This window comes from Myodes glareolus, chromosome 5, assembly GCF_982192425.1.
Source record: "Myodes glareolus chromosome 5, mMyoGla1.1, whole genome shotgun sequence".
NCBI lineage: Eukaryota > Metazoa > Chordata > Mammalia > Rodentia > Cricetidae > Myodes > Myodes glareolus.
Genome location: NC_142030.1, coordinates 45,494,891 through 45,520,905, shown reverse-complemented (window position 1 = coordinate 45,520,905; position 26,015 = coordinate 45,494,891). Strand labels below are relative to the sequence as shown.

Below are 26,015 nucleotides of genomic sequence, written 5' to 3'. Positions count from 1 at the left end.
TCGGGTTAAGGGTCCCCTGCACCCTGCTGCCATTAGTGCCCCCATTCCCCTTTGGGCAGGTGCAACTTAAAGAGGCCAGGAGCTGGAGTCAGGGTTGTGCTGGCCAAAGTGGGCAGGGATTGGGGCTGCAGAGGCAATGGTACAGGTGATCATTCACTGGGCCCCAGATCAGCTTTCCGGCTTCCAACCGCATGGTGCTTTTCCTGTTAACGAGGCCAGGGCTGGAACGAGTCTTCAGGAAATTCTGGTACCTGCTGGCTTACCCTTCTCCTACCCACCTCTGTGGCTGCTTGTTGGGTTTTCAGTGAAAGTCCTCGCCATCCATTTCTCAACTAGACTTCCTAGTACTCCGGGGTTGCTGGAGGGAGCTGCTATCCCCATTTGTCAGATACAAAAACTAAGCCCAAGGTCATCATGGATGCTATGATAGTAAGTGGGCTAAGCCAGGCCCCAAGTCACCCCACCCACCTCATCAGACAGACAACCCGCTGTAGCCAGTATCTAGCCATCTCAGAGACGGGCTCTGCTCTCAGTGCTTGACATAAAGGCTTCTGTGAGCACCTTGCAGGTAGCAGAGCCTGTGGGCCTGACTGCACATCAGAGTTGCTCTCTCTGCACAAGAAGATATCACAGTGGAATTACCTGTGTGCTGCAACCACAGCATTACAATGCAGTGGTTTGAGGCTTTGGTCATAACTATGCAGAATGCCAAGGCAGGAAGAGGGCAAGTTGAAGGCCTGCTTGAGCTACACAAGTCCAGCCTAAACAATTTAATAAGACCCTATCTCAAAAGTAAAAACAAAGAGCGAGCCAAGGATATAGCTCAGTGTGTGAGGTACTAGATCGATCCCCAGAACCACAAATAACAGTCGTAAAGGGAATTTCGGAGGGGGGGGGGGGGCTACGTGTAATCCACCTATCCTAAAACAAATCCTCTCACTGTCACCTTGAGCAGATACTGTCACACATCAGTGTACTTTGTTGATGGTCTCTATAACAGTAACCAAACATTCAAGGGATGCTTATGATAGGCCAGATTCGAGCCTAAGCTCTCCGAGTCCTACCTGTTCCTCCCTATACCAACCCTATAGGCAGAGACAGAGAACAGCTCTATTTACAGGACTTATAGGGCCTCCCACAGCTAGAACATGGGGAGCACATGCAGTCAGTGCCAGGTCTGTCTGATCTCCTGCCTACCACCTGCATAGCCTTACTAAAAGAGGTCTTGGGAGCGCAGTGTCCTGGTGCCTCACCTTTGGCCCCACCCTACCGTGCCTGTCCAGAAATTAAGTTGCGCTAATTCTGGATCAACAGGCCAATTCTAAACCCATCTATCTAGAACATATCAGTTCTAGCATGCCCCCTGGCCTAAGTTTACCCTTTTCTCAGACGTGCGGGCCCCTGCTGGGCCTGGCGCTGCCTCTGATTTCAAGTAGTCCCCAAGAAGCAGAATTGCAGCTGAATGCTGAGTCAGGTGGAGGAGTCAGGGCTCATGCTGGACTTCTGGAGGGTTTGATGCTTTTACTTTTTCACCCCTAGGTGGGGGTGAATCCAACTAAGCCTGTTTCTGCCATCACTGAAGTTTCTTCTCAGAGTCTAAAGATTTATCCTTTTAAGTTATGCATATGTATGTGTGTTTATATGCACATGTGTTCCTGTGTGGGGATATGTGTGTGTATGCATGTGTGTCTGTGTGAGGATATGTATGCATGTGCATGTGTATCTGTGTGGGGATATGTGTGTGTACGCATGTGTGTCTGTGTGGGGATATGTGTGTATATGTATGTGAATCTGTGTGGGGATATGTGTGTGTACACATGTGTGTCTGTGTGAGGATATGTGTGCATATTATGTGAATCTGTGCAGGGATATGTATGTGTATATGTGTATCTGTGTGAGGATATGTGTATGTATGTGTCTTGTGGGGACATGTGTATGTGTGTGCATGTGTGTCTGTTTGGAGATATGTGTGTACATGTGTGTCTGCATGGGGATATGTTTGTGTGTGCCATCTGTGTGGGGATGTGTGTGTGTGCATGTGTGTCTGTGTGGGGATGTGTGTGTGCATGTGTGTCTGTGTAAAGATATGTGTGTACATGTGTGTCTGTGTTGGGATATGTGGGGGGGGTGCAGATGCCCCAGAGACCAGAGTTATCAGATCCCTCTGGAGCTGATGTCACAGGTGGTTGTGAGGCCCCTAACCTGAGTCCTGAGAACTGGGATCCTTTGCAAGAGCAGTAGGCCTCTTAACCTGAGCAATCTCTTCTGTTTCGTTTAAGACGTAACCACTGGGAATAACGGTAGGTCTGCCTGCAAGCTCTTGCTTGGGTTCTCGTCCTGGCTTCCTTCAGTGAGAGGCTATGACAAGAATAAGCTAAATAAACCCTTTACTCTGTTGTTTTTGGCGAGGGTATTTACCACAGCCACAGAAAACAAACTAGAACAATATCCATATCCATGAACCTAAAATCGGCCATGGGCAGAAGGGACATTTTAGAGCTTGCGTTTCCTGCGTGGCTGATGTGTGCTTTTTGCGTTTAGAGCACTGTTTTGTTGGTTTTGTGTGCTGATACTCCACCTTGTTCTGGATGAGGATGTGAAGAGGCTGGTGGCCTTAGTACAGCAGCCGTGAGGGATTAAGAACCATGTGCAATCAGGGGAGTCACATAATTCCTTTACCAGGAATGAGTCCCTGATCCCCAAAAGGAGCTGTTCCTCGTGTGTCCCCTAAGGGCAGGCTCCAACCAAGTCACAAAAAGAGATGGTGGGGCTGATCTGGTTTTCAGGTCTGCATTTCCATCTGAGAAAATGAGAGCGTTTGGCAAATGAGGAACTTCTGTAAAATCCCTGCCGTGTCATAAGGAACCTGCAGCCATGCTGTCAAACCACATCCAGAAGCATCTACATCGTGTTGGTTTTGTGCTTTTCTTCCTTCGGCCTCCATCTTCGGGGTTACAGAAATGTTCTCAGCAGTGAAGGCACTGTCACGGAAAGCAGAAGTGGGCTGAGGAGGGAGGCCCGTTTCTACCCTCTCGGTGGCACAGAACCCACGCCCACTGCAGCCTGCCGTGTGCATTGTCGTGGTCGTCTGGTGACCCTGCGCCACTCTTCTCTTTGTTTCCCTCGAGAGTGCAGCTGGCAGGCTTTCCAGACAAGAACGAAGTGTGACCTTTAGAGAGTCGGGACAGACCTGCCCTGTTCCCCCCCCCCCCCCCCGCAGTGGAATCGCTGCCTAATGGCACATTCTCAGCTGCACGGTGTCCGAGGGGCCGCAGGCTGGGGAGTCAGATAGGTCCACTTGTGGTCTGTGTGGTCAAATCATACAGCCTGTCACCCCAATCAGAAGCAGGCAGGAGAGCCTAGCTGTATGGGAACAGACAGTGGAGCCTGGGTCTAATCCTTCCTAAATGGGCGACCTTGAGTAAGTTATGCTACACACGCACGCATGCATGCGCACACACACCTACAGTTCATTTGCCTAGTAACCATCTCAAATGGTGCAAAACTGATGACCATAAAGGGTACAGTGGTGCCTGGCATCTCCCCACCCCTTACCACACTCATCATCCCAGGAAGGATGAGCCTGGAGTCACGCCCAAGGCCCCAAGATCCTGAATGTGTCAGGGTCCTTCTACACGGCTTTGTAACGGTGTGAGCAGACTCATCCACCTGGCCGAATCCCACTCTGCCAGTGCCAGAGAGCTGCCAGGCTAAGCTGAGACGTCCTTGACTTCCTGCCAGCCATTTGAAATAAGGCCAACCGGCCACATCTCCTGCTTACCTCGAACAATGCTAAGGAAACCTCAACACAGAGACCCAGCTGGCAGAGGGCTATGTAACTCCAACTTCCCCAGTGCTGAGTGGAAACTAATGCCCGCACACACATCTGAACCCCAGGCCACTCTGCGTTTCTGAACCTACATCCAGTGCATCCTCCTAAGTTCTCCACTTCTGGCTATTTGACTGCGAGCCCATACTGCAGCCCACCTCGGCATGCCCGAACCGCCACTGTTACCAGTTGCTTCTCCCTCTGGCTCACCCCTTCCCCAGCCCAATAACCATCCCTCTGTGTCATCAGGCCTCCGTCCTGTTTGTAGCCCTTGGTTAAGCATTGCGACTTTATTTTTCTTACAACACACTCCTAAAACTCCATGTGCTGAGATCTCTGGAGCTCACTGGCCAGTCTAACTCAGTCGGTGAGCTCCCCATTCAGTGAGAGAGCTTGCCTCAAAAAATAATCTGGGGGTGGAGATATAACTCAGCAGCCAAGAACACTGGCAGCTCTTCTAGAGGGTCTAGGCTCAGTTTTCAGCACCCTCCCTCGTATGGTGGTTTAAAATCATCTGTAACTCCAGTCCCAGGGGATCTAATGAATATCTTCTTCTGGCTTCTACAGGCACCAGGAACACACATAGCACACATATATACATGCAGACAAAACATCCACAAACATGAAATAAAAGTATCAATTTTAAATTTAAATTGAAATTCCTCCTGATAATTATCATCATTGTCTAGAAAACAACTAAAGAAGACACCTAGCATCAACCTCTGGCTTCTATGTGTCCACATATACACATGACATATACCAGTGCATATGCATGCACACACACACACACACACACACACAAACATACACATATGCATGAGCGTATACATGTACACAAAAATATATTGTTTCTGAAATGTTCCTACATGTATGTATGTATATATGTGTGTGTATGAATGTATATGTGTTTGTGTGTGCATGTGTATGTATATAATATCAGTGTGTTTCACTGAGAACTCCCTACCATGTTACTATGTGTCCATGCTCATTTGGGCAGCAGGTCTTCAGTACAGGCTTGTGAAAAACACAGGGAAGCAAGAGCAACCTCCCGGTCAGGGCAAGAAGGGATTTTCCAAGCCAGCAAGATTCTCAGGATGCCCCCAAATAGGCCTGATGTACACTTTCCCTCAACTCAGGTGACGACCCGAAGTAGGACAGGAATTTGTACACAACATCGTTCCAACTATCCTCTCTGCGTTCAGAAAAGCCACGCCACTGGTTAATCCCGAACGTCTCCATTCACTATGAAAACATGGCAGAGCCCCATTCCATCCACTCGCTACAACCAAAACAATACGATGGAAAAGACACACAGATGGACCTACTGATAATTTCAAAGAGGTCAGCACTGCCCACATTTCTGTGAACTCACACATTCCCAGAATCCTTCCCCAGGCTTGCAGGGACTGGCTACCCCTGTGGCCCCTAAAATCCTGGCACCTTGAGGATGATAGTTAGCTGCTGTCCTATGAGATATGACCACTAAGAGGGCGTAGGGGAAAGATGGCTGTTGCGGTGCCCCAAGCTGAACTTGCCTATTGACAGTCTTGTACCCTCAGGGGGGCCAGGACTACCAGCAGCAACACCTCCCGTGACCTCTGTAGAAACGCAGGTCCTCAGTCCCACCTGGCTCTGGATCCAAGCATGAGGGATAAGGCCTAGAAATCTGGAGGGCAGTGAAGTTTGGAGCCCCAAAGTCCTGCCTCAGGGCCATGGGCACTGTTGTCATAACTACTCCACAGAGTCCTGCCACTGGAGAGACCGTCTGTTTCTAGGCATCAGAAAGTGTACAGAGGTTGTAGACATGCTTCCCTTGCCTGCTTTTGGGCTTTTCCCAAGGCCCGAACTTCTGTGAGACTCGTGAGATAAAGAAGTGAAGGCTGGTATCAGTGTCCTGCATAAATGGTGGTGATTAGTGTCACAGAGACAAGAAAGGGTAGTGGAGAGGCTTGTCCTCACAGAAAGTACAGGGACAGCACAAGACACCCTAGACGGGGTGACAGAACACTGAGGACCTGGGTGGCTTGTGGATGTAGGGATGTCTACCATGCACGGGTCACCTGGGGCCAGGCTGAAACCGTGCTTCTGAGCAGTCGGGTCCAAGGCGGGCCTGAAAACATCCCCAAGTGATCGCCGTTCCATTGTCCACGCCTTGGACTGTGTCTGAGCAAGCAAACAGCAAAGAAGAACTCTGGGGACATTAAAGATAAACAGATGTCCCACCCTGTCCTAAGGTTTGCCCAGCTTATACAATTCAGTTTTCCTACTGTGGGCTAAGGGATAGTCACCCTTGGTGGTCACCCGAGACCACCATCTCAAACTGGAGTCCACGAGACCCAAGGGAAACAAACTTGAGCTCCAGGCACTGAGGCAGAAGCAAGAACGGGAACCCCAGAGTTTGTTGGGGCTCACCCATCGTGTGCCTCCATTACCGTCCTCACTTCGTTCATTTTCCCAGCACAACCCCAGAACACAGCAGTGTTCCAAATGTGCCATCCCAGGAAACTGAATTTCCACCACCAGGCCTGAGTGTGACTCCTTGTGCCAACACACAACCCAGATCCCTTCCCTACTTTCTTCCTCCTCTGCCTCCTCCTCCCTTCCTTCCCTCTGTCCTCCCCCAGCCCCTTCTTTCTCCCTCAACAAGCCTGTGAACATTATCCCTAGTGGCTTATGGCCTAGGCATTTGCTCAAAGACATTAGCGATGTGAAAGTTCCTCACTTTGTCAACACATGGGGGAGGCAACCGGAAGTGACAGGGCTTGTTTCCCTGCCATAAGAGGGCTGTGATGAACAAAGGTTTTTCTGCTTTACTGAAACTGTTCTCACTTCTGCTCCTCAGCCGGAAGACATTGGACAAGCACCCATCGTGAATGCCCCAGAAGGTGGCAAGGTTGACCTGGAAGCCTTCAGCCATTTCACAAAAATCATCACACCAGCAATCACCAGAGTGGTGGATTTTGCCAAAAAGTTGCCCATGTTTTGTGAGGTGAGGAAATGGCTCATCTTTCTGGGCCACTTTTCACAATAGTTCATTGGTTACCAAGAGTGCGGGGTGTCGTTTAACAGTAATCAGCCAAGCTTCATGGTAGGACCACAGAGTCCGTGGAAAATGAGAATGCTGGCAGGGTTGCAGCTCAGTGGGAGAGCACTTGCGTTGTATGCATGACCCAGGATCTATCCCAGTACTATCAGAAGGAAAGAAAGGCTGGTCTTCCGATTGTGCCTTCTCTCTTCAGCCGTCATTGCATGAGAGAGAGAGACAGAGACAGAGAGAGAGAGAGAGAGAGAGAGAGAGAGAGAGAGAGAGAAAGAATTAGCTTATTGAGTAGGTTGCCAAGGTTTGAACTTACATCTATACACCTTCTATGGCCATGCAGCTGATTTTCAATCCAAAAGAACAAAAGTCCAATGTCCCCCACAGCAAGGCTGTCAGTGTCTCTGTAGTGCTTCTGACTTTCCTCAAAGCTCATTCCCTTGCCCTCATCCACCAGAGCCATGCTTTCCCTCAGAGACACTTCCTCCCTCCCTTAGCACATCTCCTGCCCCACCTCAGCTCACCTCATTTTGACAGCCCCAGCTTGCAGCAGGTGAGCACAGAGCACCGCAGGGTGTGGGCAAGAATCTGAATCGTATGTGTTGGTGTCTGCTGGCCTGAGTCACATCTTCCTGAAAATGAGGCTTGCAGCGGTATCTCTTAGGGGACTTGGGATGCTCAGACAGGACCACACATATAAAGTGTCATCCTGCCGGGCAGTGGTAGCACACTCCTTAATCCCAGCACTTGGGAGGCAGAGGCAAGTGGATGTCTGTGAGTTCAAGGCCAGCCTGGTCTACAAGAGCTAGTTCCTGGTCAGGCTCCAAAGCTACAGAGAAATTCTGTCTAGAAAAAAAAAATAAAAAGTAAAAACAAGCAAATAAACTTGGGGGAAAGCTATTATTTGACTTACACTTCTAGGTCATACACTTCTGTTCCATCATTGTGGAAAACCAGGGAGTGTGTCTGTGTGTCTGTGTGTGTGTGTGTGTGTGTGTGTGTGTGTGATACAAAATCTACTAATACACCAAGAACCTGCTTTCTACTTACAAAACCGCTCTTTATCATTTTATTAGAGAAATGGTCCCAGCAATAAGGGTGCATATCATGAGCACAGTACAGCGACCCCCTTCATAAGCCTGAGAGTTAGAGACACTGACCCAAATTGTTCTCAATGGTAGGATATCATTTAAAAAATCCTTTACAAGGGGACTTTGATGGTCACTTGGCATTCCAAAAATCTGCCCTACCATCCTTAAGGCTCAGTCTCATTAGATTGTCCATTCAGTTCCATTTTTTCACAATAAAACTAGCCACGGCGAACGTTCTGGTGACACTGCCCTTCTCACAGCCCTCATTCCTAAGGTTGGGTCCCAGGTGTGCCGCTGAAGGACCAGAGAGTTCTCTTGCCTCTTTCAGGTCTCTGGCATGTGCCTCTCTGCCAGGAGTCTCCTCCCCGCATTCTTACTGACAGTCTGTCCCTTGCCCTTTTCTTTTTTCTTTTCTTGGCCCTCCTCTCTCTTTCTCTTTCTCTTTCTCTTTCTCTCTCTTTTCCTCCCTCCCTCCGTCCCTCCCTCTCTCCTGCCACCGTGTGTGTGTGTGTGTGTGTGTGTGTGTGTATGTGTGTGTGTGTGTGTGTGTGTGTGTGTGTGTTGGCTACAGCTCATAGAGGCTAAGAGAATTTTGTTGACTTTAAGTTGCCACATCAAGCTAGCCCACCAGACACACAGCAAGTGTTCTTCCAAATTTAATGTTAACTTTTTAATGAGATATTTTAATGAGATATTTGAGATAATTTATAAAAAACGAAAGGAAGAAGAGTCTACCTCCACCCATAGCAGCCAGCCTGCACTTAATTAAATGACATGGGTAAAAAGCTGCTTGGGACTGTCCGAACCAGGGCTGTTGCAAGCTTACCTTTCCAAGTTCCTGTCAGAAATGTAACATATTTCACCATCAGAATTTCATCTCTTTCAATGTGGTTGTGTTTTCATCTCAAATTTTCCAAAGAAGAAGGAGAAGGAGGAAGAGGAGGAAGGAGGAAAGACAGGAGAAGAAGAAGGAGGAGGAGGGAGGAATGAGGAAGAGGAGGGAGGAAGGAGGGGAGGAGGAGAAGGAGAAGGAGGAGGAGGGGGAGGAGGAGAAGGAGGAGGAGAAGGAGGAGGAGGAGGAAGAGAAGAAGAAGAAGAAGAAGGAGGAGGAGGAGGAGGAGGAGGAGGAGAAGAAGAAGAAGAAGAAGAAGAAGAAGAAGAAGAAGAAGAAGAAGAAGAAGAAGAAGAAGAAGAAGAAGAAAGGAAGGAGGAAGGAAGGAGAGGAGAAGGAGGAAGGAGAGGAGGAGGAGAAGGAGGAGGAGGAGGAGGAGAAGAAAGAGGAGGAGGAGGAGGAAGAAGAGGAGGAGGAGGAGGATGAAGAGGAAGAAGAAGAATTTTATAGCATTTTACAGGGTCGTCCAGGCTTCTGCTAGACTTTAACCCTCTCAGAAGCCCAAGAGAGGAAGATGAACTTTGTGGGCCCTGAGCTCCACAGCGAGGGAATGAATACCCAAGGCAGTCTCCTGGCAGAGGCAGCTTAATGCATCTGCCGTTTGAACTGTGCCTGTGGTCCCTATTCTCCCAAGATCCTGCTGACCCTCCAACATGGTTGTGGTACACCAGGACCTTGGGAGGTCTGTCAGCAAAGCAGAACCCAAGAACCCCTGCTGGACCGTGTCTTTTGTGCCCTCAGCAAGATGATCTTCTAAGGACACAGGAAAACTGAGGGCCCCGTGACTGCCTGTCAGGCCACGGTTGGAGCATTCTCACAGCAAGGGCTTTGTGGCAAGTGCCTCAGAGAGGTGTGCCCGCATCTTACAGACTCACCAGGATCCTGCAGACCTCTCTGGCCTATCCTCCCATTCACTGTAACCCAGCTCAGCCTTCCCACCCCCAACTCCTCCGTGAATCAGGAACCCAAGGATATAGTTAGGAGTACAAGTCAGGACCTAAACAAAAGCAAATCACTAAGTGAGTACAGTGACAGAATTGACAGGCGTGAACGCCTTTTTCCGGTAGAGGAATACAAGCAGTTTACAGGTGAAGTGGTCCCATGAGTAGGAGAGCAGTGAACGGGAGTGTGGAGCACTCACGCCCCCCACGCAGTTCAGTGGGGTTGCTTGCAGTCTCACACAGGAACCTAAACTGGACCAGTCAAGAGTTCCCGCAGTTGTCTTCCGTTTTGTTATGTTTTGTGTTTTTATTTGACTCTTTGCTCTTTGAAATCCCACCACCCAGCCCCCAAATAAAGACATAGAGACTTATACTTACTTATGAATACCAGGCCTTGTCTTGACTTGTTTCTAGCCAGATTTTCTTAAATTATCCTGTCTGCCTTTTGCCTCTGGACCTTTACCTCCCTTTATTCTAGATCTCTTTCTTTCCTTCTTGCTCGGTTGGCTGGCTGTGTGGCTGGGTGGCTGGCCCCTGGCCCTCCTCTCCTTCTCCTTTTTTCTCTCCTCCTCTTCTCATTTTCTTCCTATTTATTCTCTCTGCCTGGCAGCCCGGCCTATTTCTCTCTTCTGCCTAGCTATTGGCCATTCAGTTCTTTATTAGATCAATCAGTTGTTTTAAACAAGCAAAGTATCACAGCTTCACAGGGTTAAACAAACGGAACACAAAAGACTGCAACACATCTATGTATCGTTGAACAAATATTCCAGCCCCATCTATAAAGCACCCCTGTGCCACCCACACACTAGCATGCGACACTCTGAGTGCCTGCTTTCCATAAGTATTAATGAAACTGGAATGTCCCTTACTGTATTAATGTGACTGTGTTATTAAATGTGTTATTAAAATGACAGTGTAAATCTTGGAATGAAGCCTAAGTAGTAACCATTACTTGGACCCTTTCAAATGATCCAGTTTTGAATTCTTCCTGAACTTTCTCTCCAACCCCAGAAGACAAATTTTCATTTTTCCTATTTTGTCCCACAGAGTTCTGTTGTAAAGTTTCATTAGCCCATTGTCATAAGCTCTAATTAACATGGTGACCAAGTGAACTTTAAATGACCCTAAAATCTGAGCAGGAAGTTCTTGCTTGTCCATTGACTCCGATGTCTGTCGCTAAGAATAGAAACACAGGAGCCACAACGCCTAAATACTGGCTCCACCTCTGCCCTTGATTTGCCGGTGGGCCATGAACAAAGTTTGTACATCTCTTGGCAGCCTTGGTCACTCGCGTCTGGCTGCAACCTTCTAGTTTTGTACCTCTTGAGACACTTGGAAGCAAATGTTCTTTTTTTTTAAGTAATTTTATTAAATTATAAAAGTTTCCATTTACGCCCCTCTTCCCAACACCCTCCCACTCCCCCCACTCCCTCTCCTCCTCCCTCTTCGTCCCTAAGGGCAGTCAGGGTTTCCTGCCCTGTGGGAAGTTCAAGTTCCTCCCCCCTCCCTCCAGGTCCAGGAAGGTGAGAATCCAAACAGACTGGATCCCCAAAATCCAGTATATGCAGAGGAAACAAGTCCCAGTGTCATTGTCAATGGCTTTTCAGAAAGACTCCGGCCAGCCACATTCAGAGAATCCAGCCACATTCAGAGAATCTGGTTGGATCACTTCCTCATTCAGTCGCAGTCCAACTGGCCTTGGTAAACTCTCATTAGATCCGACCCCTTGTATCAGTGGGTGATCGCATCCCTCGCGGTCCTGATTTCCTTTTTCATTTTCTTCGTCCTTCTTCTTGAAAAAACAGAAAGCACAGGGGATTGCAGAGCTGAAATGAAAACTGAAATCTATGCCCTGGCAATGCTGAAGCCTGCATAGGCAGCCTGTATACAGCAGTTCTGTTGAACTTGCCCGTATTGGGTTTCATGGTCTACTTTGATAAGTGCGACTGTCCAGGTCTCTTGCTCAATTACAGAGCTACCCAACAGTAAAAAAAGATGAGGCGTAAACTATGCTCAGTGCCCCCTTCTTGTAGAATGACACAGTACAAACTCCCAAATGAAAGGGTGACTAACAGAGGCCTCTGACTGCACACCAGTTGGAGACGTGTGATCAAATCAATGTAAACTACCGAGATTAGTTAGCTTGGGGCTGGAGAGATGGCTGAGCAGTGAAGAGCATTGTCTGCTCTTCCAAAAGTTCAATTCCCAGCAACTACATGGTGGCTCACAACCGTCTGTAATGAGATCTGGTGCCCTCTTGAGGAAGAGACCTGGTCAGTCATCCTCATCAACTTAGACCATGAAACCCAATATGGGCAAGTTCAACAGAACCACCATATATGGGCTGCCCATGCATGCTTCAGCATTGCCAGGGCTTAAATTTTTTTTTTCATTTAAAAATTGTGGTTGGCAGGGCTGGAGAGATGACTCAGCAGTGAAGACCACTGGCTACTCTCCCAGAGGATCCAGGTGCAGTTCCCAGCACCCACATGCCAGCTGACAGTTCTCTCTACCTCTAGTTCTAAGGGATCCGATGAGCTCATCTGACTTCCAGACACACAGGCAAGCGAAACACACTCAAACACATTTCTTTCAAAAGTAGTTGAAGGCTAGCATAGTGTTACTTACCTGTTGTCCCAGCATTCAGAAGGCAGAGACAGGAGGATTGCCACAGGTTTGAGGCCAGTGTAGTTTGCAAAGTGAGTTTAAGCCAGCCAGCACATCATGGGAACTCTATCTCAAACCAATAAAAAGTTGCTCATAGGTGTCACCCCAGGTCTAGAAGAAGGACTCAGAGAATGCAGACGTAGGCAGGCCGCAGAGGCTGTGCAGATGCTTTGCCAACACCATGGCTGGCACTCGTCTTCTTGCTCGGTGCTGATGTGCCTGCTTCTTTTCAGCTGCCGTGTGAAGATCAGATCATCCTCCTCAAAGGCTGCTGTATGGAGATCATGTCCCTCCGAGCTGCCGTGCGCTACGACCCAGAGAGCGAGACTCTGACCTTGAACGGGGAGATGGCAGTGACGCGGGGCCAGCTGAAAAACGGGGGTCTTGGGGTGGTGTCGGATGCCATCTTTGACCTGGGCATGTCTCTGTCGTCTTTCAACCTGGATGACACGGAAGTTGCCCTGCTTCAGGCCGTCCTGCTGATGTCTTCAGGTGAGTGCACCGAGATTCGAGCTCCGCAGTGGGTGTGAAAAGGGCTGGAGCCTCCAGGTTCCCTGCTAATTCAATCACTTAACGGGTTGTCTGTCTCCCTTTAGCTACAGAGTCTTAGCCGGCTCTCCTTCAGCAAGAGACTGGAAGGGTCAATGGACAGGGAACTAAATACCAGTTATCTGGAGTCTTATGCTATATTGCCTGGCTGGCCTGAAACCCACCACAGAGTCCACACTGGCCTCTCGGTTAAATGCCCTTTGAAACCATTTGTGGAAACAGTCCTAGCTGTGGTGTCTCAGAAGTTTGTGTTCTTTCCATCTTGGATTCTGACAGAGCTAGCTTCAGACCCCAGCCTCACCCACAAGACATTCCTAATAAGCCCCAAACGGCATGTTAACCATCCAGCAGCCTGAGTTTGCAGGTCTCTAAATAAAATTGATGTTAGAATAGTTACCTCGCTGTATCACTGTGAAGATTAGCTCAAGCACTCTGTAAATCTTGGCACGGTGCCCAGTTCAGATAGGGAAAGTGGGGATCGGGGCAGAGGAAACCCTATGAAGTGATCCCCTTTGGGCAGATAGTTCATCCACCCTGCCTGATTCCACCTTTACCAGCCATACTAAGTACAGCTCCAAGTGACATCACCATCCTGTGGAATGCATGCCTCTTACCGTACGGCACGCCAATCCAAAGTGGAGTGCTTAAGACAGCCAAGATAACCAGAGCTGGAGCTGAGGCGTGGACCACAGCTGCAGAAGTCTCTCCCTCCTGGCAGCCTTTCCTCTGGAAGAGGGCTCAGACTTCTTACATGCTGCTGGGTCCCAAGAGGGAGGGGCTCAAGCACATGCAAGCAAAAGCTCAGCAGACTTAAGTCCCACCACGTCACTACAGCCACCTCCTGCTGGCCAACTCGTCCCAGCTCCAGCCCCGACTCAACATTCTGCCTCACCGGTCACCCCACCGGCGCTGGCGTGATGATGCTGGCTTCAACTTGCTGCCATCTTTTTAACCAAGCTCGGCTGCCCATCAGAGCTCCCAACAGTGGAGCGCTCATGACGGAACTGGCACTGTCCTCTTTTTATTCACGTCACAATAAATAAACGCAAAGCGCACTGCATTCGGGAAGCCAGTCTTGAAATATAGAAAATTGTTTCCGGCCATCTTCTTCATTTCTAAACCTACCTTTGTTCCTCTGGCGCTTGTCATTTTGTTCTGTCACTATCGGCTTAACTTACCCAGACCACTCTCTAGTCTAACTATACTTTGAGGTCACAGATATGTCTAACCAGTGTTCCGTAGACTCCAAAAATTGTTTATTGGCACAGAAGCAAAACCTGGGTCACAGACACCTTGAGAATTCTTTATCGAGCTGAAATTCGCGAAGTATTTTGAAGCTGGCCTAGAAAGAAATTCGTTTCCTACATAAATTTTAGATATGGAAGATATTTTAAAATCAATAATATTTTAAGTTATTTTGTGGAAAGTTTCAAATACAGACAGAATGGCACACAGAACTCCCTTTGGTGACTTTGGAGACATTCCAGGGGACTACGGTTTCCCAATATCTGCTCTTCTCACCCTCTATGACCCCCTTGCCTATGACTTCTTTTAACCAATAGAATCCAGCAAATTCAGTGTCACCTCATGTGATCCCATATATAATATAAAATATGACCACCAGACTTATTCTGCTAGGACCTTAGTGGCTTCATGAGTTTGGCACCCATCTGGAGGAAGGTCACACAGATGGGCAACTGCATAGCTGGTATCCAGGCTACAAACAGTAGTCACTTGGCCCTGAGTCCTTCAGGGAATACAGAGGACTCGGAGAAATACAGCGTGGAGCTTCTCTATGGGCTGCCTTTGTATACGGCCTCTCTCTAAAGTGACCCGCTGAAATGGAAATTGAACGTATGTGAGGATGTATTCTTGGAGGGAATGAAAGCAAAGTTCAGCTAAGTCACTATTGGTACAAAAACCCTTTGAAATAATGTTGACTTACACAGGGAGAAAGCTATTTCTTCTGTAATTTCTTCTGACTGTATGTCCTAAGTAAGTCAGAGAGAGAGAGAGAGAGAGAGAGAGAGAGAGAGAGAGAGAGAGAGAGTTAGCATGGTGCTAGTCTGACCTTAACACCCCTGCAATACTTGCTACCCTGGTTTTAACAAGGAAAGCTCAAGGACACAAAATCTTCAGCAAGAACCTTTGCCTTTAGTAAAGAAATTTTTATTATTAATAAGTTTTCCTCCATGCATTTGTTTTCATAGTTATCATCTGTTTTTGGAAAATGTATTTTTTTTGCTGCATAATAAGATGTTCCCTCTGGGATAAGTCAGTAATGGAAGGGAACCAACAGAGATGGCAGCTGTGTGTTTTCCTATCACCATGACGGAGCACTCCCTAAAACCAATTTGAGGAACAGAAGGAACCTTGGCTCACAGTCCCAGAGGCTGTGCCCACAGTCGGCTGGCTCTATTGCTGTCAGGCCTGTGGTAAAGAAGTACATCATGGCAGGAAGCATGGGGTCAATGACATTGCTCACATTGTGGTTGCCAGGAAGTAGCACCCCACCCTCCCACCAGGTTTATCCATCTCAACATTGCAACCCAACACCAGATCTACCCATCTCAACACTGCACCCCACCACCAGATCTACCCATCTCACACTGCACCCCACCCCCACCAGATCTACCCATCTCAACACTACACCCTACCATCATATCTACCCATCTCAACACTTCACCCCACCCCCACCAGATCTACCCATCTCAACACTGCACCCCACCCCCACCAGATCTACCCATCTCAACACTGCACCCCACCCCCACCATCAGATCTACCCATCTCCACACTGCACCCCACCCCCAACCAGAGCTATCCATTCAACTGTCACTTTGGCCTCTGGTATTATGTAGTCCCTGTTGCGTTCTCATTCATTCCTAGGAGCAGAGAAATCCCCAGGTCTGGAATTGAATCAGACAAGCTCCTTCCTTCCACCTCTGAATTCATCTCCGCCTTCTTCCTCCCCTCAGATCGCCCAGGACTGGCCTGTGTTGAGAGAATCGAGAAATACCAAGACAGTTTCCTGTTGGCCTTTGAACACTATATCAATTACCGAAAGCACCATGTGACACATTTTTGGCCCAAACTCCTGATGAAGGTGACAGACCTGCGGATGATTGGAGCCTGCCATGCCAGCCGCTTCCTCCACATGAAGGTGGAGTGCCCCACGGAGCTCTTCCCCCCTCTATTCTTGGAAGTCTTTGAGGACTAAGTGGACTGGACAGGTTCTTGTCATTCCTGCCGCGCTACTGGGTGTCGTTTCGTCCTGCCTCCGCCTCAGCCCTTCTCGTTGTCGTTTCCGTGTTTCTTTGTGTCGGGTGGGATCGTCGGGGGTCAGTGGGTCATCGGTGGCACAGCCTGGGATGAAGTCGTCTCTGGAATGTGGGTCTTTGTCACTGTTGCATTCTGTTCACCAATCCTTACTGTGAATGCTTTGAAGGGTTGGGTGGGGGACAATCATTACGTCACCAGCACCAAGCCATCACCAGCTCCCATCTGTCCCTCCCTGGTCAGAGAGACTCGAGCAAGCCAAATGGCACTGCGGAAGACTAAAGAAGCCTTAAAACCAAGACCACAGTCATCTTGATCCAGTTGTGATGTTTGCAGGGCGAAGCTGGCAGAGGAAGGGCCCCCTCGGGCTGGGCGTGGCTTTCGGTGTCCAAGGGTAGGAGCAGATGCTACCAGGAGCTCACCATTTCCGGCACCCTTTCTCTCCAGGCAGCGTGGCTTGGAACGTGTGGGAATAGCCACACCATAAGGAATCAGCTTTCCTTCCCATGGCCCTCTGTAGCCTTGTGTGCATGACTTGAAGATGTGCAGCTGCTTTACTGGTTTGAGGCCACAAGGACCATCTTTTTCTCAACCTGCCCCTAGAGCTTGGGAATCTGTATCAATGTTACAGGCCTGGTTTCCAGAGTGCACGTGGTCTCTTACCTCCAGCAGGAAGGCGTCTTCACAGCTTAGAGAGATTCACAAGCCATTCCCACAAAGCTCAAGCCTGTTTACAGAAGCGCTATCTCTTTTTAGTGGTCTATGAGCCAGTTTTTTTCCCCAGCTCACCAAGGTCTTTATCCAGGTTGTTGAGCTGATGACATTTCCCTATGGCTTAGATCTTCCGATCAGGGAGAGACACACGTGTTGAAATTCCAGTCTTGTTTGACAGAATGCCTGGAAAAGATCAGTGCAGGAATATTCTGCTTCAAAGGAAATGCACTCCTCATGGGTGTAGGCTGTCCGATGACTGGAGGATGCTCTCCCTGGTCTCGGATTCATAAGCTCCTTACATTATCCACAAATATCCACCTCCCGCCACATTCTGTGGTGGTCAACAGCTTGACTCTCTCTAAACGCCAGCTCTTCTGTACCTTTATACGTCATTGCACTGGCCAAGAGTCCCCATAAAACAACGGCCGACCATGCATAAGGACACACTGTCACCATTGCTGTCCAACCTGCCCCCAATGACCAAGTCATGACAACTTCTCTGCAGACGGGCAAAGAATGTACCCATGCGACTGAATGTACCCCATTCTTCTCTGACATCGCAGATATGAACTATCCCTCTGCCTGCCTTTCACTGCCTTATCCTGGAAATATTGGGGAAAACAAGCCATATCAGCAAGCGTTACCTAGAAACCAAGGACAGAAAGTCACTGTGAAGAGTGAGGACACTCACATGCCTCGTTTAGGCTTTCGAAGCATACTTGGCTTCACTGGACGTCAGGGCACCGGAGTCCTAGGTCGTGCTCTACGGCCTGGTCGGCTTAGGACCTTACAGATCCAATTTTCTTACTGCATAAATAAGTCAGTCCCCTAAAATCCCTCTTACTTTCTCTGTTGGATGACTTTCCAGTAAGTGGGGTGAGGGAAGTGATCCTTGAACTATTCCTTTTTATATTCAAATGCGTAGCTTTATCAGACAAAAAGCAAGGCCGGTTCACAATTAAGGAATGTATTTGACTTTTATTTGAAATGAGAACTTGCCTCAGAGGAAGGCAGAATGGCCTTGGAAAAGAAGGTGCAGCATTGAAAGTCCCCAGCGTCCCTGGGAATAGCCTCAGGAGAAGGCACGCTCCAGCGTTCAAGCGGTTAGAAGACTTCCCGGGATAAGAAAATCAGAATGGCTGTGGACTTGGTACGGAGATTAAAATAGAAGCAAAAAGCCCCATAGATTCATGTTCAAACATCTGTCAAGGGTTTGCTTTCCCAGGCAGCCTGTAGCCAGCCTCCTCCCTCACAAACTTCATTAAACATCTGTTCGCCCTGTTGACTCTCCCGGAGGACCTCTGTCCAGACAATAAAAACAAGCTTGCCGTGAGTTAAGTTCTCCTTCCAATAGGAGAGAGAGGGAGCCCGCAGGTGAATCCTGTGCAGGCGCACAGACTCCTGGGACACCAGTGTTTCCGAGAAAGTTTCCCCGACTCTGACGATTTCCAAAGAACATCAGACACCTGGGTTCCAGCACTACTGCAGGGTTTTGGACCCAGGGTCTTTCAGGGTGCTGTGGGGATTAACGACCACTGAGCACTAGCCCGGTCCTCAGCCATCTGGTCAGCCCCGGTCAGCCCCAGCACGTGGTCCTCGCTCTGTACGCAAAGGCTCACCTTCAAGGGGCAGACCCTGCCCTCGCAACATTAAAGGCGGAACATTCATACTGAATAAGATATGCAAGCTTCAGTCTCTGGCAGAAAGGAGTAAGAACGGCAGGAAGTCAGAATGACTCAAGTCATGCCCTCCTCCGGGAAACTACATTTTATGAAATTAGATTTTGAGGAATTGGCACCCATCTTTTTTCTTTTCTTTTTACAAAGCATTTTTCTTCTAATCTTGTCCAGACTTTCAAATCAAGTGTGGATGTGGTGGAAAGAGCCTTCGCATCTGCCCCACTGTGGGAAGACATTCCAGTCAAGGAGAACATGCCCATCCTACTGGGATGCTCACTTACAAATCATAGGTATGGATGAGAAGGCTGTGCACATGCAAAAGACGTATGTGTATGTGTGTGTGTGCACATGTGTGCATACGTGTGTTTGTCCCTTCAAGTGCACTTTGCACTTCAGCGTCAATGTGCAGAACTTCCAGAAACTGGAAGAAAGAACAATTTTTCTCCTCTGATTCTGCTGAAAACACCTTGTGCCGCCTCTGAGCTTCTTCTAGTGTGATGAGCCTCAGTCCTCCGTGATGCGCCTTCTGTGGGAGCCTCAGCCCAGCGCGTCCCCAGCCTGTGGCCCCAGTGCCACCTCGATCCCAGTGCAATCTCGGGGAGAGCGAGGTTGGCTCCGCTCTGCAGGGTCCCTTCTCATGTTAACCTGCAGGCTGGCGCCCAAGCCTTGATCTCCTCACACTCAACCCTCCCCAGCCCAGACTTGTGACCTGCTGGGCCCCTTCAGAGCATGTCATTGTCGGTAAGACATCTTCGTTCCGTGGAACTCAAACCTTTCCGTGTCATATTGACCTTTTGCTGCATGAGTCATGAATTATGAAATCAGTCTTATGGTTTTGGAGATGTAGCCAGCATTTTGTAAGGCTAAACCTTTTTCATGAACTTAATTTAAGTGAAGAACCAAACCACAGGTCCTCCTCAAAATGAGAGATGACAGACAATTGAATTTCTTTGCCCTTTCCAATGGCGATGGCATCAGGTCCTCAAATAAGCTCACAATTTCCTGTTATTTTAATAATATGGAAACATTAGCATAGTGTTTCTTTTGATAGTGATAGACTGATCCATATTTAAATTTTATAGAGAAGAAATTTATTGTACTGTGATGTAGATATTTATTATCCAGGTAAGGATTTGCCCGGTGTGTATTTTTTACAATTGAAACATTTTACTTTAATCTTTAAAATAAAAAAGGAAAAAAAAGACATTAAAAACACACACATACAAAAAAAAAAGGCTAGGGAGAAAAAAGGTTTGGCCTTATTACGGAATTTTTACTGTGCTGTGTAAATGTTTGCACATGAAAAATTACACATTTCTCGTGTGTTTCCACATGAATTAGTTGCCGCCTTCAGGAGCAATAGTGTGCAGGTAAACACTGATTGTGGCTTTGTGTTGCACAGCTCACGCTGACCCACCTTCTGCACAAGACAATCAAATGTGAGTCTCTCCTCTGAGGAGGGGGACAGCACTCAAGAGAGCACAATGTGAGACACAGGAAGAGGCTGTAGGCCAGCCAATGCACGGATGGGGAGGGGGTCAGGGCACAAGTGCACCTATGTGGCCTTGTGTCACTTAGTCCCTTTGGTTGTTCCTTGTGACCTTGGCATCTTTCACTTAACATCATATAGCCAAAGTCGTTCTTCGCGCTTTCGTCAGAGAAGACGATTCTTTTCTCCATAATGTTTCATTGCCCTGAGAATCAGGAAAAAAAAATGGTACGGAATAGAGAGGTTTACAGTCAGTGGAAGATTTGTGTTTTGCAGACAGTGTTAAGTGCTATTGCTAGATTGGTGATATTTTTCTCAGCCTAAAATTGTTGGAATCTGTGATCAAAATGTTTTAAACTATCCAAAAAGAAAATTTGTATATTTGGGAAAATGGATTTTTACATAGCTTTTGTATGCAGATATTAAATTGTAATTATGAATATAGTGGGCATAGATACTCATAAGCTTAAATTCTAAAAAAGAAAAAAAAAGAAAAAGCTTACAATGGATATGTTTGCCTGTCTCTTTCTTTAAATAGTTCTAGATAGAAGGGCTGCCTACTCTTCTCACCTCAGCACTGAGGCAGGGAAGGAGTCTCGACTACATGGTGAATCTATAAGACGGTCAAGATCACCTGTGGGGAGCATGTTGTGGGGGGTGAGATACACAGACGGATGGACTGACTGACAAACAGACAGCATGAAATCGTCCAGCGGAAACCTAAAGAAGCTCCATTAAGGAGGTCAGAGTTCTCACAGCAGAGAATCCAGAGCAGAGGAGACCTGGCCTTAGGATAAGAACACGTGATATCGTAGAGATAACATTGTGGTACCCAGGAAAAACAGTCAACTAGAGTTTTCGATTAAACCTTGTCTCCAAGGCTGGACTTCTCACCTCTGAACTCCAGCTTATGCTTCCCACTGTGCTTACATCTCCAGAGAAGCAATAGCATCTCTGAACCTTGAGAAAATGCCCAGGAGCAATTTATCTCCGGCTGTGTTTAAGGCCAGAGGCTTTTACTTTAGCAATTTACCCTTCTTTTCTCAAGGACAGGACACTTTTACTCTTAGGCTGTCTGTCCCCAGGCGAGCAACCTGGGGACACTTACAGCAGACACACACGCCTGGGTGTTCTCCGGGTTGTGTGACTCTACCCATGGATAGTCTGAGCCCTAAAGATTCTAAGGATTCGTTTCCCTGCCTGCACTAAAGCCAGACAGGACCTCTGTGATAATAAGACATCCTAAGTGGAGGGCCTGCGATCCCTGAGGGATATTCACTGGTAAGTGACCTTCTTGCTGGTTTTCAGAAAGCTCACCTGTTTTCCCCGCGCTTTGACAGAACGCCATTCAGTGGTCACTTGGCGCTTGAGCATCCTGGCAGCCTCCCAAAAGGATATGATGGGGGTTTTTGCTTCCCAAGCCCAGGTCATCACCATCATCTTAATGTTTGGTTGTACGATGCTGACCAGCCTTGTATGAGCACCTGCTCTGCCCTAGGAATCATGCCCCATCCCTTCCTTCTACCTCTAACCCTCCGAAGCAGATAAGAAAACCTAGGTTTTCTGACGAGAGGGCAATGCTCCCCTGCTGCAGTGGCGTTTGCTGCTTACCTTCTAAAACTGCTCAGCTACCCCACTGCAAAATACACACACACACCTAAAGAAAGGCTACCTCATCCCCTTAGCAGACCAGATTCCTTGCAAATGCACTTCCTGGGGTGATAACATGAACAGTGATTTCTTTTTTATTTTTTATTTATTATCCCCTGGCTTCTAGAGGCCTAACCAACAGGTATTTTTGTTTTTATTTCTTGAGACAGTCTTTGTATAGCCCTAGCTGGTCTTGAATTCACAGAGATCTGCCTGCCTCTGCCTCTCCCCACCCCATCTGCTGGTATTAAAGGTAAACACCATCACACACTAAGGTGCTTTGTCTTATGAGCATCTGGGAGTCAACTTTTAGAAAAGCTGTGATGCGTGACAGAAGGAGGACTTATAGCAATGGAAATTGGGAGTCATGAAAGGTGTGGATAAGGAAACAAGATCACAGACGTGGCGGCTGGAGAGATGGCTCAGCAGTTAAGAGCCCTGTCTGCTCTTCCAGAGGTCCTGAGTTAAATTCCCAGCAACCACATGGTGGCTCACAACCATCTGTAATGAGGTCTGGTGCCCTCTTCTGGCCTTCAGGCATACACACAGACAGAATATTGTATACATAATAAATATATATTTAAAAAGATCACAGACACATTTGCCCTCTGAGAGGAGACAGCATGCTATACCACTCTCAACCTTAGATGATAAAATTATTGGCAAGTGAATGGTACAGGTAAATTTCTTGGGAAAAGGGGATCAAACCGTATTGATGTAAAACTGGAAACTTCCAAAACAAAAGGAATCCAATAAGAGCCAAATATCCCCTGGCTTCGTAAGTTTGTGGAACTGGTCTGTTTAGTTTCAAAGAACTGAGAAGGTTTTTTAATGTTTTTATTCATTCTTTATCAATTTCATATATGCATACAGTCCTCATCATATTCCCCAAGTTCTCTTTTTCTCGCTCTCCCCTCTACAAAAATCCCCTCTTCTACTTTCATGTCCTCTTCCTTTGTTAATAACCCATGGAACAGATCCCCAGACCTTAGCACAACTGACACCACGAGGGGAGAACCATTCAGGCCTTGGAACCCAGTGTATAGGCAGCACAGCCTGTCAAAACTAGAACAAAGACCTAATCCATCAAAGTCCATAGCTCTGGGAAAGTTTCTAAATGTACTAACATTGCTCTTTGGCTTATATAGTTCTGCTTCTGGTTAATTGTTCTTGCTAAGTGAGGTGGGCCAACCCGGGGCGGGGGGGAGGGTCTTTTTGTGCTTAAAAGCTCACCCTGAGAAAAGCTTGGGACTGCACTGAGGTCCTGAACACCCAGCGTAGTCATTGACTGCCTAATAAAGACTTTTATTGGCTTAAATCTGTGTCTGAATGGTCTTCTCTGGCGAATACCTCACAACACTTCTGAAGGCCCAAGTGAGATCCCCAGAGACCAGACCTCAAGTCACCAGAGATCTCAGAGTGGGTAAGAGTGAAGTGGTCAAGGAAATCCCAGGAAGTGCACAACCTGATAAGTTCCAGGGCCCCAGGACTCCTTTTGATGGAGGGCTGACTAATGCTTCAGAAGAATCTGACACTTCCAGCCCAAAAGGGAACAAGATCAAAAGTCACCTGATCTGTCACTTCCAGGAGTAAGTCTGGTTATTGGTACCTTCGTTTAGGACACAAAGGAGAGGCAGGATGGTCACAGTCACTGATCCAGTGTCCAGGATCCATGTGAGATGGCTCTGGACTGTTCAGATGGATGATATACAGTGGCCACTCCCAGCTGTCTTTACTATGTGTCTCTTTGTGTGTTTCTGTCAGTTCTGTTGGTTAGACAAACAAATTTAAAACAGAAGGGAGGATGAGCTGTACTGGGACTGGCTGCCCTGAGAGGTTACATGATTCCCTGCAGGCTCAGGGGCTGTGCCCTTCCCCCCACCCTGCCCTGCTTTCCAGCAGTGACTGGCGACTGGCCTGGCGGCAGTGACAGCAACTGCTACTATTGCTATGGCGATGCCAGCTGCAACCGCTGGAGGAGGCCACTGCGGACCATGGTGGGGTTTGCTGCAACCCAAGGGGGGGCGCTGCTGATGAGAACAGTGGGATCACTGTTCCTAACACAGAAAATGCCAGACCTTTTGTGAAATCTATTGGCCATCTTGAAAGCTGGATGGCCCCATGAGGGTTTAGGCCATCTGGAAGGATGTGACTGGGAGACTGGTCACCCCAAAGTTTCCCAATGTTGACCGGTGGCTTTCTCTGGTGAGAGACCTCTGTCCCCTTGTTGGGGATCCAAATCCTTTTTGGCTTAGCCAAGTCACTCAGAGAAACCCAAACATCTTCCTGTTCTCTCGGTCACAACGGAGGAAAATGACCTTCCCCTTTTTGTTTCTGACTCTGACTGCTTCACCACCCACAGAATCCCGATACCATTCTCTGTGTGGAGACAGGAAGGGACTGGGCCTCTCATCCAGGGTGTTCTGCCATCTTTCACGTACTTGAAAGCAGAGTGCCCACAAGGAGGCGGAAATAGACCCCTGAGTCACTATAAATAGCTAGTTGCATCAGGAGAAGGAGAAGGTGCTCTCCCAGCTTCCTGGAGAGAAAAGAAAGCTCCATTCCATCATCTTTCATGGTTTATGTCTCTTTTCAACCAGCAATCTGTATCATTGGAAAAGTCAGAACCCACCCTTCTCTGAAAAGCATAGAAAAGCCGCCACTGGGCTGGGCAGGAGATTGCTGCCACATGATGCAGCCCAGATAGAGCAGATCTCCCCTGGCGCCATCTCCCTGGGACCCAAACACCGACCAAGGTAAAGAGGTCCTGGAGAGTTTCACCAGGCTCATCTTAGGATTGAAGCTGCTCAAAAGCACTGCTTTTGTTATGCAGACAGCCCCAGATATTAGAAAAGAAACTTCAAAAATGAAAAGGGTTTGAGAGTATGACTAGATCCCAATTATCGGGGATTGCCCAAAAAATTTACAAAAGCTGGGTGGTGGTGGTGCATCTCTTTAATCCCAGCACTTGGGAGCACTTGGCAGGCAGATCTCAGTGAGTTTAAGGCCAGCCTGGTTTACAGAGTGAGTTCCAGGACAGCCAGGGATACACAGGAAAACCCTGTCTTGAAAACCAAATAAATAAATAAAATTTAAAAAGAATTACAATAACTGTGACATTGTAGAAGAAACACAAAACAAAATATAAAAGAGATTTGAGGGAGGAGTCAGCAACACCAGGAGAGGAAGAGGAGAAAGGACTCCCCATCCTATGTAAATGATTACAAAGGGAGGCTTTGCGCAGGCTCTGGGACCCTGGAAGAGGCCAGTGGTCTATCTGTCCCAAAGTCTTGATTCGAATCCTGCTGGTTGGCTGGCTTGCTTGTGAGCAGCTGCCACTACAGCCATATTAGAAAAAAAAAAGAAAAAGAAAAAATGAAAGGAGGGAGTAAGAGAGGGAAGGGAAGGGATGAAAGGAGGGAGTAAGAGAGGGAAGGGAAGAAGGAAAGAAGGGGAGGGGAGGGAAGGGAAGGGAAGGGAAGGGAAGGGAAGGGGGAGAGAGCTTTGGGCCAGGAACTGTTGCTAACCACCCTGAACTCTAGTGGCCCTCCTAGAGAGGTGGATGTGCAAGGCCCAAATAATGAATTACTGGGTAACTTCTCCTGAACTAGCTCCATATTCAATTCTGTAAAACTTCTGACTTCAACCCAGCCAACCTGTGGCCAGACAATAACCCAGAAGAACCAGTCCAAGACAGCAAACAAGTTAGGGTCATGAGACTCTAAGGACCAGATGCGGGACACAGCAGGGTATGATTCTGTGAAGTCTCAGTGGATATAAACAGAGTCCCTGGCACCAACCTCGTGAGGATAGATGTGTCCGGGTGCTGCCCCTGCCCCTCCAGCTCCGGTCAGAAGGAGCTCTCAGCGCTCATCCAATCAGGTGCGGACAGTGCTGAAGTTGCTAGTGGTAACTGTGAAGATGGACCCGAGCCATTTCAGCTCCAGCCCCAGCTGCTGCTGCCCCTGCAACTGCGGCTGCTGCCTATCGGCTCCTCCACTCTGGGGCTGGTAGCCCTGAGCCTGCAGCCTCCAATCTGGGCTCTGATGCCACCAAAGTCCACACTTCCTGAAATTGACTGATGCGGTCCGATCCATCAGAACTGAAGAGGTACAAATGGGAGCTGTTTTGTTCAAGGTAAAACCAGGTTTTACAGGAGTCACAGTTATTAGCTTCAAGAGGATAGATGGGTCCTGTCCTC

The 26,015-nt window shown here is 48.1% G+C and overlaps 1 protein-coding gene across 13 annotated transcripts in view; it reads left to right on the top strand.

Moving 5' to 3' along the window:
* Positions 1-20,673, top strand: part of Thrb (thyroid hormone receptor beta) — a 337,375-nt gene extending 316,702 nt beyond the window's left edge. For 12 of the 13 annotated variants that reach the window (XM_087906289.1, XM_087906284.1, XM_087906294.1 and 9 more), the window contains 3 exons: positions 6,672-6,818; positions 12,691-12,949; positions 15,982-20,673. In XM_087906289.1, the coding sequence (XP_087762415.1) occupies positions 6,672-6,818; positions 12,691-12,949; positions 15,982-16,223 (648 nt within the window). In that variant the 3' untranslated portion in view covers positions 16,224-20,673. Of the gene's footprint in view, positions 1-6,671; positions 6,819-12,690; positions 12,950-13,053; positions 14,061-15,981 lie in introns of those variants that run through there. The other variant, XM_087906295.1, reaches the window with a different exon arrangement.
* The last annotated feature ends 5,342 nt before the right edge of the window (positions 20,674-26,015 follow it).